The 12,287-nt window shown below is 42.1% G+C and overlaps 2 protein-coding genes across 8 annotated transcripts in view; one reads left to right on the plus strand and one right to left on the minus strand.

The window, feature by feature from the left end:
- LOC103353171 (multiple PDZ domain protein) overlaps positions 1 to 4,669 on the minus strand; it is a 41,982-nt gene extending 37,313 nt beyond the window's left edge. The window contains exons 1-9 of the mRNA XM_008275999.1: positions 4,657 to 4,669; positions 3,756 to 3,922; positions 2,245 to 2,472; positions 1,864 to 1,932; positions 1,552 to 1,674; positions 975 to 1,058; positions 571 to 678; positions 261 to 363; positions 42 to 133 (exon numbers count right to left, since the gene is read on the minus strand). Of these exons, the coding sequence (XP_008274221.1) occupies positions 42 to 133; positions 261 to 363; positions 571 to 678; positions 975 to 1,058; positions 1,552 to 1,674; positions 1,864 to 1,932; positions 2,245 to 2,472; positions 3,756 to 3,922; positions 4,657 to 4,669 (987 nt within the window). The remainder of the gene's footprint in view (positions 1 to 41; positions 134 to 260; positions 364 to 570; positions 679 to 974; positions 1,059 to 1,551; positions 1,675 to 1,863; positions 1,933 to 2,244; positions 2,473 to 3,755; positions 3,923 to 4,656) is intronic.
- A 3,728-nt stretch (positions 4,670 to 8,397) lies between these two features.
- adgrl3.1 (adhesion G protein-coupled receptor L3.1) overlaps positions 8,398 to 12,287 on the plus strand; it is a 115,263-nt gene continuing 111,373 nt past the window's right edge. For all 7 annotated transcript variants that reach the window (XM_008276002.1, XM_008276000.1, XM_008276001.1 and 4 more), the window contains exon 1: positions 8,398 to 8,801. Coding sequence is in view for 6 of the 7 variants with exons in the window: in XM_008276000.1 (XP_008274222.1) it covers positions 8,769 to 8,801 (33 nt within the window). In the remaining variant the exon portion in view is untranslated. The remainder of the gene's footprint in view (positions 8,802 to 12,287) is intronic.

The raw sequence follows: 12,287 nt of genomic DNA on the forward strand, positions 1-12,287 counted from the left end.
ACAATAAAAAAGCCATCTGTTGTGTTTTTAGACTAACTCACAGACAGGATGATGTCTCCAATGTGTATGCGCCCATCTTGATCGACAGTGCTGCCTTTAACTATGCTCTTCACGATCACGCCGGCACTGTAGACTGAGGAGAGCACAATATATTAAAAGGAAACTTGGAATTGATTCTGCAAACTGTGACTCAGTAATATCAATAAAAAATAAATCAATGAATTACAACAAACCAAAGTTGAATCTAGGTAGCCACATACCTGAATTTAGGTCACCTATGTAGCTGGAGATGGTGAATCCCAAGCCACGGCTGTTTTTAGTGAACTGCACACTAAACTCATAGTCATCATTCAAGTCACCGAGCTGGAAAGAAGCACAGAAAGAAAAACCTCTGGGTTTAGAGAACACCAGATTACACATTTAATATCACAGAATAGACAAATTATTTGACATAAATAGTTTACTTGTAGCTTTTATGATGTGCTAATATACTTTATATATGTACACAAATATGCATAATACACACACACACACACACACACACACACACACACACACACACACACACACCTTGCTGTCCAAGTTGTCCTGGCTGAGGACAGGAGAGGAAAGGTGGTTGTCCTTGGTAATATCCCTGGCGATGAGCAGTTTCACCTTGCTCCCAGCATTTCGCAGCACCTGGGCCAGGTGGTCATTTGTGAACAAATGAAAAGTGATAATGCGTGACCATAAATGAAAAAAAAAAAAAAGATTTAAAAAATACATTAAAAAAACAGTTAAAAGACAGCTTTCCTGAAAAGACAGTATGTCATACTGTAGATACACAGCGACAGGGTGAGACTGCTAAATCAGATTAGGCTGTTATTAAAACAGCAGTTTCATAAAGCATCATCATTCCAGACAAATACTGAAGGAGAAAAACAGGGTCTTTGTCGTATCATCTACTTTTATAAATTTTGCAAACAATAGCTCACCTGTGCCACCTGCTCGCTGTTCATGCCCACTAAATCTGTGTCTCCAATGCGCAGGATTTGATCTCCGCTGTGAAGGCGGTTATCCTGAGGAGGCCCCATTTCAAACAGACACAAGTTAAAAAAAAAAATTCACACAGGTATAACATTTCAGTATGTTCTTTGTTTTAAAATCTGTTTCATTAAGAAAAGCAATGGCTTGACATTTTCCTTGTTGAGAGGATGTGTGAACAGTGCTTCACCAAGAAAATAGTGCATCCCATAACCATCTTTGTGTGGATTATGCAAAAGAGACATAACTTGTTAAGTATAGAAGTTTAGAAGTGCTAGTATGAGCAGTCTTTTTGTACTGTTAAACAAAGCCATGCTAACTGTTTCCCTATTATTCCAGTCTTTAAATAAAGCCAGGCTAACCAACTTCTGACTGTTGCTTTGTGTTTGACTGATACGGTAGTGGTACTAATTTTCTCATCTAACCCTTAGTGAGAAAGTAAAAAAAGCCTATTTCCAAAATGTCAGACTTTTCCTTTAAGTGGCTATTTAAGGCTTAGTTATGCAAATGATTCACAGGTAGAATTACCCTTCCAGCAGCTCCTCCAGGGAGGATGGTCTTGACCATGACTCCTGTGCTCCGTCCTCCTATAATGCCAAAACCAAGTCCTTTTCCGTCATTGGTCAGCTCTATCATTTCCAAATGCCGTCTCTAGTGTGGCATAGGTTTAAACAAGATGGAGGAAGAAAGGAAGGGAAAAAAATCAATTCCAATTAAACTGGTAAAAAGAAAAGAAAAAAAGCAAGTGGTTAAAGGACTAAGTATGTTTAATTCACTTGTTAATCTACATCCACAGACACATTTATCAACTTTACACTAACACCTCACATGCACGTTTACCTCGTGTGCAATAGCAGAGAGATTTCTCCCCATCGACATGGTGCGGGAGATTCGAGGGGGAGTACAGTACTAAAAAAATAAATGCCATGTATAAAACAAAAGCACACCTGAAATGACACCGAGCGAACTGAGCAGCCTCTTATGATCAACTGAAACCACCATTTAATGATAGCCAACTTACTTGACTTTTACACTGTAAAGAGATATTCTTTAACGTAAAACGTGACATTTCAAATGGTAATGAGTTTCATTTTACAACAGAAAGAAAAAAATATTTGGCTGATTCATAGACTGACGGTGTTAAATATAAATTGCTCCCTATTACTAAACTGCTCCTAAATGATCTCTCCTTTATTACAGGTATTTTTTTTTTTTACATACCTGAGATTCAGTGTGAATGCAGTTGTCTGGGTAGATGTCTGAGAAAGACAGATCCTGAGAGCCAAGAGAGGACATGCTGCCGTCCCTGTGCATGGATCTGGCAGTGCTGGGTCTTCGGTTCTCCATGGCCCATGTGTATGAGTCACTGTGGCTCAGTGTCTTCAGGCCAAACGCTGCACCCAGGCACGGGCCACAGTTCATGGACACGGACTTGGAAAGGCCCTTCCCCTGGTTAGATGTATTGAGCGGTAAGAAATTGATAAATTGGATGCATGAAGAAGAGGAAGAGAATAAAAGTGTAAAAATGGAGAGGATGCAAGTGAATGGATGGGGTGGGGTGCAGATACATGAGAGAAAGATAAAAGGAAAAAAGACTGAGAAATGGGCGAGGGAGGAAAAAGAGATGACAGAGAAGTAGCGACATTAATTGAAGAATAGTGATATGAGACAGTGAGAAAATGAGGATGAGGGTGAGAGAGTGATGGAGGGGAACAGAAAGGAAGGATAGAGAAAGGAGGACATTGTGAGACAATGAGGGAAAGATGTGGGAGGGAGAACAGGGGGGAGTTTTAATGTGTGTTAGCTGAAAGAAAAAAACAAAAAAACCCAGAGAGATAGATTTAAAATGGAACAGGGAAGGATAAGATGGGAGAGCGGGAACCCAAGCATCTGAGATAAAGGCTTCTTTTCAATACCACACAGCTGCAAAACTGTTCCCTTTAGTCTGTTAGGTATTTCTGTTTAAGAGTTTAAGAAGGAGTTTCAGTAGATGCCTATTTCTGTTCTGTATACGGTACTCTAACAATTTTGACACTTGTTGAAATTGCAGAGGTAGACAGACGTAACACTATCAAAATACTAATAAGGGACTTCACAGTGCATCAGATTGCACTTATATTCGCAGTGGTGCATTTATAGATATATACCTGTGGATTTAACAAGAAAGAAGAACTTTAGCAAAACTATGTCAGTGTCTGCCCTTTGACAATGTCCAGTGTCAGGTTTCCTGGAATTCAAATAAGCTAAATGGCTACAGGCTCTTTCCTTATTTCTAATGTAATATTGCTTTTGTACAGACGGTGGGTTAACCTATTAGAATATAACACAGCCAGCAGTTACCAAGCCATGATGGTGTCTTCAATGGCATGTGACAACATGAGTCACATAATTATGGGCTACGTAGATGCAGGTGAGTGAATATTGTTTGGTGATACATAAGCCACCAGCAGGGCCACATGCCACACACACATAAGCTCAAAACTTCTGACAATGTTCTGGATGACTTGTATAAACTCTTCAACATGATTTATAGTCACTTCTTTCCTCCTCCCTCTTTTCTCTCTCTCTCTCTCCTCCTCTCTCTCTCTTTCTCAAGGCTTTAGTGGTAAGCTTAGGTAAGCTGATTACTCATCCAGTTTGGTTCCTGCATTCAGTATTTTGGGAATGATTCCGGCTCCTTCCTCACCATTCAATATATACCAAACACCCACATGCTCACGCTTGTGCTGTACCTTTGCCGGGGGCTTCCGCTGAGCTTGCTGTAAGCTGAGTATATGAAGGAACAGGGGGCTCTGCAGGACAGTTTTCAGCAGGGATAGTTTCTCCTGAGTGGGGGCCTCCCCTCGCTCCTTCAATTTGGCTTGCAGTCTCTCCACAGCCTCCAAGGCACACTGAGTATCTGCAGAGAAATTGTACATCATTTGTGTCATTTAGAAACAGAGTTTCTCCTGTTTGGCTTTTACATTAGTTTTCACATTTTGTGGCTGCTGCTGGGTGACCCTGACACAAAGCTAGACCTTCGATATTAAGCTGTGAAATGTCAACACTTACTAGTACCACTGGGAAAGTAAAAAACAAACAAACTGTGCTTTAAAAGGTTTGAGTGGAGAGGAACTGAGCTTGTCTGGGGAAAAAAATTAAGCTGCCAACAGTGTGAGTTCTTTCAGTTTAAACATTTTCAGAGTTATAACATCTCAAATCCCAAATCTTAAGTTAACGTGTGGCCAACAGGTAATACAGAAACATTAGGATGGTTCTAAAGAAGCAAGCACTAACTCTTCTGCATCACTACAGAGCCGAAGCGACAAGGGGAAATGTCGCATGAGGTCATATTGCCCTTGTTTATTTAGCAGAGTAGCAGCTGATGAGAACCAGCCACAATTGCAGTAATTGTATGTGGCAGAAGGTTAAAACCTTGTAAACTCTTCACCACAACATTTTGACTACTGACCAGACTGTCAATCCTTTGCCACCTGCACATGTAACTATTCCCTTCAGTGTGGCTGAAGCAAGCGTACTTGACACCCTAATTGTAAGCCTCTGATGATGGCGGCGGGGAGTCTTACTGACTTTACTGGACTGTGTTTGGCTTTAACCTGTCCTCTACATCTGCAGGTAACTTGATATACTTACCCATGATCTCCATCATAGCCTGACGCTTGAGTGAAATTTTCCTTTGTGACTTTCTGTCTCAGTTGAATGTCATACTTGTCTGTTTCGCACCTGGAACATGAATAACAGGGGGAAAAAGTTAATGCTTTAAGATGAAATTAGACAGGTTTTCTATTTACATTTTTGTGACAATGTATTTATAAAAGATGGCTGTCTTGATTAGATTTCTCCTAAGAAATACATTTTATCACAAACACAGGCATAAACTCTAAGTAGCCCCCTCCTCCCCTCCTTGGAATAATTAGCGTACCAATGATTATTTTGCATCTGTTCAGCAGCATGTATCATTTTACCCCTACATCCTCTCCTTCAGGGCCTGTGCCATGCTTGTTTGCAAGCGCCTTGCTTGTCACCTAATGCTCTTTAGCGGGATTTAAGTCTTCTCCAAAAGGCTTTATCAGCCAGTGATGGTAATTAACAGCGACACACGGCCTCCCGACCATTCTGACTTGAAGGGAAGCCTGCGTAGCTTCAAAGCATGATGCCAGTGACATGATTTGATTTGCAAAACGATGGGCTGGAAATGACAACGTCTCATCTGAAATCTAATTAGAGGCCATTATGAGCAAGATGGGTATATGCACTACGTATATGCCCTTCACGCCAGTCCTAATGAAATCTATATCTTATACCTGTTGATATTAAAGCGGTGCAGACTGTTTCTAAATATTAAAAAAAAAACACTGCAGATGAACGGTTTACAGTAATTACACACACCCATTAGCTATCAATTTGATAAGTAATCTACAAGACAATTTCTCCGCATATGACCTGTCCACATTAGTCCTGTTCCTGTGACGATCAGACGCACATCAGTTGAGAATCGCAGGGTGCTGAAAGCTTCATCTCACCTCCATTGCAGCGCCGGTGGACGATCAACAGGTTCCCACTGAGCCCGGGGAAAGCACGACCGGCAGCCTCTCCAGTCCGCAGGGTAAATTTACCTTGACCGAAAAGCAAGACTGACACTTTCCCGATGGGAAAAGTCATAACAGCTTATTGAGAGACGGCACGGTACCAAGAAGCAAGCCGAGCGTTTTTATTTTCCAGCACTATGTCCGCGGCTTGTGAGCGCTCCGAGCAGTGCGCATGTCACCCTCTGATCTTCAGGCACAAAGGGCTCATCCCTAATGAAAAGGACCAGCCTACGGTAATCCTGGAACACATTTCAGCGGGGGCACACTGCAAATAATGCTTATGATTTTTATAGGAACAGCTGATTAAAGTAGCCAAAGTGCCTTTCCCCAATACTATACCCTCTTAAGAGAAGAGGGTGTTCTGTGACAATGCAGTAACAATTTGCTTTTAAATGTACAAATATATAGTTAAAAAATATTACTTTCTAGGTTGAGCTACAAATACATTGCCATGAAAGATAGTACACGCTTTAATGTATGTATTTATTATATAACTTAAGTATTTCTAGATTATTTCCCTATGCAGATTGACTTTAATGAAAAACACGGGCTATTTTCTCTATCACATTAACTGAAAATGAATTTATTTACATTAATTGAGTTAATTGCATTTTTTTCTACTAATATTTTCAGCTCATGCTTCTTTTGATTTGTGGTCATCTCCATGGGTATTTCCCAGTAGACGGTAGACCAAACTGAACTGCTAAAGGCTTTACCATCCACATTTAAATATTTAAATGCATTTCTGCACTTAGGAGTCTCTCAATCAAAACAATAACAAAAGGCATAGTTTGATGATATTGTAAAGCAGCGTGGGGTCATTACAATTGCTGTCCTCATACACCATTACCTCAGGCTAAAATCGTTTTATGGATGAGGTTATTGAAGTTTTATTTACATTGCATTAGACCTGTGTGATAAAATGATAGTGATGGACACTAAATCAGCACAATAAGCACACGGTTTCTATAAAATGTTGGATTTTTTCATTTAAATGCATCAGACTTGCTAGTCTACGGACCCCTGGACCTCTCTTTGCCCCTGTTGGCACCATAGACCCTAGGTGGAGGGTCCAGACTATTGGTTGTTCACACTGCATTAACAGTTGAAAAAGATCCAAGACCCACATCCACCAAAGCAATGCTCTACTGGTGGCCTGCTTTGAGGGCTGACAGACTTTCTGTCGGGGTGTGGAGATATCCATGTGGGGTCTCCAATCAGTGATACTCGGTCCAACCCAGCCATTAGAAAACAACCTCAGTGCAGTGTGGCAGCTTCACCCTGGTTGACCTCTGTGCACCTCTGGGTGTTGTCTGCTTCCTTTACTAATCCTGTATCAATGCAAGACCACTCCTTTATCCTTATTTATTTTTATTTATAGGTGTACATTTATTCATTTGAGAGCTTTCTACTGTTGTGTTATTATTAAAATGACTACCTGTGTATTTGGATAGGCTGAAGCGGTACTTCAAATTAATGCGTATATAAAAATAGATAATAAAAAATTATATAGATATTGACTAATATCAAACGTTTTTCAATTATACCACCCAGACCTAAATTACGTGCAGTTACGTATATTTACATTGTCATTTCAGTCCAATGAAATAGCTGTGATTGAGGCTAGCTAACGTAATGCTAACAGCTAACTTACCTTTTGATGAGCCCAATACATACAGCTACTGTGGCTAACATTACATGGTGAATTCAGTCATGGAGTAGTCCAACACTATTATCTGTGGTCAAAAATATATACTAAAATATATACTAAAATGACGTGAAACATCACCAGTGAGCAAAAGAGTGAAAAAATAAGACAGTAGCTAGCTAGCTCACCTACTCCTTTCCACGGCGACACGTGGTCTCGGCTTGGGACGCCATTGACAGGCGACACACACATTTACACCGAGTTTGTCTGCGCTTAGGCATTGTTGTAGACTTTTCGGATAATGTAAGTACACAGGTGACCAAAATATAAAACTATGGTTTAGTCATTTTTAGCCATTTTAATTCAGACATGTTACGTATATTCTGCCTTTAAGTTCTGACTTTCTGTGTCGCACATTCGGCTGAGGGCTGTAACCACCGACTAGGTTCCAGAGCTTAACTAATCAAACACAAACGGTGATTTCACTTTTCTTCCTCTAGATTCAAGTGTGAGTGAACAGAGCTGTTCAAAGTGTCGGCTGCACACAACAGTTGTGGCTCAATGTGCGACGCAATCATCCACCAAGTCATGTGTAACTACTAACAACTGGAGCTCCTTGAGCTCTAATCACCACCAGCGAGGCTGTCTGATGTTGATGTGCTCCGTCCTCGCCGTGGAAAAAGTTTGGCAGCTCCTGCGCGTTTTCACACGGCAGGTGGAGCCCTCGGTCCAGAGATTTAGGAGCCAGATCCAGTTCCGCGTTTTCCACCAGACACCCCCCCTCCCCAACTTCATCTCCTTCTCTCCCAGCATCCCCCAGGCAGGAATCATCACCCTCTCCCCCAGCCCTCCACCCACCCTCTGCTCCCCGCCCGCCTGCAACGCAACGCTCCTCTCGCCGGGCTGCGCTCTGATCAACCGAGCATTCACCGCGCCTCCAAATTGGTTTGTCATTTCTGACCCCTCTCTCTCCCTCTCTCCGTGTTGACCATGGTCCTCTGCTCCACTGCGCTCTGCGCCCGTGGACTTCAGCAGAAGTCAGTAAGAACATAAAGGCAGACGAGAACGATAAAAGGAGAGGCAGGGAAAAAAGGGAGGGAGGGAGGAAGGAAGGGATACAGACAGACGTATAGAGAGAGAGAGAGAGAGAGAGAGAGAGAGAGAGAGCGATACACGCCTCTGTCCTCCTCCGGCACTCCAACTGGACTTGTGCATTTGGACGGACGCGTTACCACCTCCTGTGTGAGCGCTGATCGGGATACTAAGCACGCAGCTATTGGTTTATTACACCCGCCGCTTTATTTCCATCTCCCTCTTTCGGGAAGATTTACCCACGTCGTTCTGCAGCAGCGAGAATTAGGCTAACTACATGAGCCGGAGTCGAGGCATGCGACCGAGCTTGTGAAATTTATCCCTCATAAGATTCTGGTGACTGTATGAAAGAGCGCAGGAGGAAAAAAAAAAGAAGAGGTTATTCCTGACTCCCCCTCTGCGCTGGATGTGTATTTATGCGCCTGTACATCGCTGCGACTGGTGAGACGGTAAGAATCCGCTCTTTATTCCCTCATAAAAAAAATGCTGTCGAAATGTTCAGACACCCCTGGTCGTTAAACCTCTACTGCATGTCAAGTCCGCTGTCTGTCACCGAGATGCTCTGAAAGCTACGGCAGCGCTGACTTTGGTTCTCACGGATGCCCATGGGAATGTGGCCTGCGATTATTGTACTTAAGGGGCGCGGAAACTGGCCTTAATGGACGAGAGAGGGGGTTAAAAAATGTAATATAGTTGCCGTATCTGTACAGATGATGTGTCCAGTGGCTTGTGGCTGCATGGGCGTCGCTCGGATGTGAGATGTCGCCAAGGCGAAGTAATAAGCAAACGTTACCTATTCGGATACCTCTCCGGGAAAATAATCAATGCAATCACATTATCCCATGACGGATCCTCGGCCGGGCTGTACACATAATTATTATTCTGTAGCCGCATGTGTCTGCCTCACTGCAGGGCGCAATGACAAATCACATGCTTTGGCATGATGGATGACAGATAAACTAAGTGTTCACCTCTCGGGTTTTACCTCCTATTTTCCGTGGTTATTTGAGCACATTGGATGCTGTTGGTTTATTTTTGTAGGGGGGGCAACAGTGCTGGTTTGTCAGCCGCAGTCTAAAAAATCCAGAGTAAATCCAGCGGCTCTGGAAGAAAAGGAGTATCCAGCAGGCCAGTGCACCCCAGGATACGTCAATCATGCGGATTCATGAGTGAAAGCCCTGGCTCTTACTTACAGAAGAGACGTCCTGGGTTGCAGATGACCTTGATGTGAAACCGAAAACTACTGAAGGTGCCACAAGCTTTGACCTAAACCGAAAATAGTAGCTTGTTTTGGATTTGTGGCACCACAGATGTGCAATGTACTCTTTGTAATGAGGAAGTGTGTGTGTGTGTGTGTGTGTGGGGGGGGGGGTGATAATCACACAGATTAATCCTTTTGTAAATCCACACTGGTGATTAACTGTATGGTTAATCATAAGTGGTCTGCCTCCCAAATAATTGCAGATATCAGACAATTAAAGCATCCCTCAGTAGTCATTTTGCTGTCTGAGTCTGCTCGTGTGGCTGTGGACTGGAGGCATATATAGGCTTTACTCTCAACATCCAAATGGCTGTTAAGCATTCTGTGCAAACTCTTTGTTTAGATCTCGGTGCTCATTGTGATGTAAAGGGTGGAAGTAGGCTGGAGTGGTTGACAATATGTTGACTCAGTGCTGCAGCTCAGAGAGGTGTCTCTAAGGAGCCCGCTGAGCAGGTGGGGGAATGGTCAGTGTAGGCAGTTATCTGTATGTCTACACTGGAAAAAAAATTTAACATAGATTTGCTTGGCTGCCATTTTGACAGCATCTGTTAAAGAGAGGCCTGTCTCCAAGGAGATTATTATGTTTGTGGATGTGATAAATATCACAAACTCATTTGTCATCGATGCATCTGTTTGTGTATTGGTGATCCTGCAGTTCCTTGGTTTAATTATAATGAAATTATTCTTATTTTTTTTAATATTTGAAAAATGTAGTCTTAAAAAAAAAAAGAAAAATCCAGTATTTTTCTGTCCAAATCCAGCAGCTGCTGGTTGTAGGTGTCTGATATATTTTAAAAAAAAAATCTGTCTTATGTAGCCTCAATAGTATTTGTGTCTCCCTGTCCAAACTTAGACCAGCTACAGTGGATGTTTTTGGTTTACTTTTCTGAAAGACTTAGATCAAGAGAGAGCCACGGGATGTTTGTCAGACATCACACCGAGAATGCAGCGCGTGTCAAAGAGCATTTTGGGTCACGTTCAGTAATGACACTCACACAGGCCTGATGCTGTGAAGCACCTGAAGCTGTGTAATATGCAACAGCAGCAATCAAGCATTCTGCTGACTGCAGGTCTATCTGTCCTCCTTTAATTAGGTCACTGATTCTTTTCTCTTATGATGCACAAGACAGACAGAGCTCCTTGCTGGGGAAAACACGATATGAATTAGGATGGCTGTGCTAATTCGGATTGTTCTGCTTGATTGACCAACGCCTGACTTTCTTTTGTTTGGAGCTGCTTAATGTAACACAATATTTGGTTTAGATTTGAACGGCTCCAATAACAATATGTAACCCTGTAATGGGAGCGGGCTGTAATTTATATAAGGGATCATGTGTTAAACATCTTGCGCTCACATCTAGACCTCGAGTTAATGAAAATAAACCTCGCTGACAACATAATCCATTGCAGACAGACAACAACAGGAAAGTACACATGTGAATATTAAGACAAGCAGCCATATAATCAGTTTTGTTACAAGCGTAACTGCGCTTGTTACTGAAGTCTCTATTTACATCGTCAAGGGTTATTAGAGAGTCTAACTTCAGCACTTGTGCAATTAATTCTGTTTAGTGGGCACATAGAACCCAAGGGAAGTGTTTCCTAAAGAATTTGCAGTTCCTCGGATCTCGTTCTCTATTTAGTTAATTTATGCACGGCAAGGTAAAGGTTTGTGTCAGGGAGCCTTGTAGATAAACAGAAGGTGGTGTTTATTATGCTCACCAAGACAACCAACCTTCCTGCATAAATAAAATGTCGCTCTTGTGCCTTAAGCTGTAAAAAAAAAAAAAAAAAAAAAAAACATCAACAACAACAAATCATAATGCAGCAATAACAATATTACATTTCAATGAAAACAGAGCTGTAAAATTTCAGTGCACTATTTCATAATGCAATGATGGTCCACATTCCTAGTCTCAACCCCACTTTGTGTGCTGAGCTTAACCTAATTCAAAAGCCCTTTCCTCCGCTAGACGACATCTCTCTCTCGTATTGAAATAATGAGCCCAGATCCTTGCCCGTCTTCCTCCTCCACCTAAAGCACTCGGTCATGTGTTAACACATCTTTCCTCCTACCCTTTCCTTCCCTCAAAGAATAACCCCGGCTCCCTGCATTTTCCACCGTTGACTGAAGCTATCAGCTTAGTCCACCTCTCTTAATGTGTGAAACTCGCCTCAGATATCATTCAACCCTATTAGAGGTTCACCGCGTGAGAGGACTACGCAGTCACTTTGCTACCTGATTAGATATATGCTTGGGAAAGGGGAAAACCAGTAGTAGACTGTCAAATTTCAGGGCATTCACTGACTCATTGCTCCGGTGGTTTTGACGAGAATAGCCATCCAGAGATAGATGTCTTACTCTGCCTAAATATGGAATTATTGGAAGGCTTTCTGCTTGCACCATGATAGCCTATTATCTGTCTGTATTTTGGGGCCAATCAGAGGAAATGCACACTGTTGGACGTGCCATGGATTATGGGCTGTTTGTGTTGCTAAAAGTGATATATTTTGCAATCAGTGGTTGTTGCATTGTTTGGTGGTATATTGTAATCACACCATTAAACATAATCAGCAGCAGTGTAATACTGAACAAGACAGTAGTTCTAAAGTGTAGGTAAATAAATAAAAAAAAGACACAAATGGTTCACTGTTTCCCATGAAGGATCAAATA

The sequence above is a fragment of the Stegastes partitus genome, unplaced genomic scaffold, assembly GCF_000690725.1.
Source record: "Stegastes partitus isolate 25-593 unplaced genomic scaffold, Stegastes_partitus-1.0.2 Scaffold63, whole genome shotgun sequence".
In the NCBI taxonomy this organism is placed as follows: domain Eukaryota; kingdom Metazoa; phylum Chordata; class Actinopteri; family Pomacentridae; genus Stegastes; species Stegastes partitus.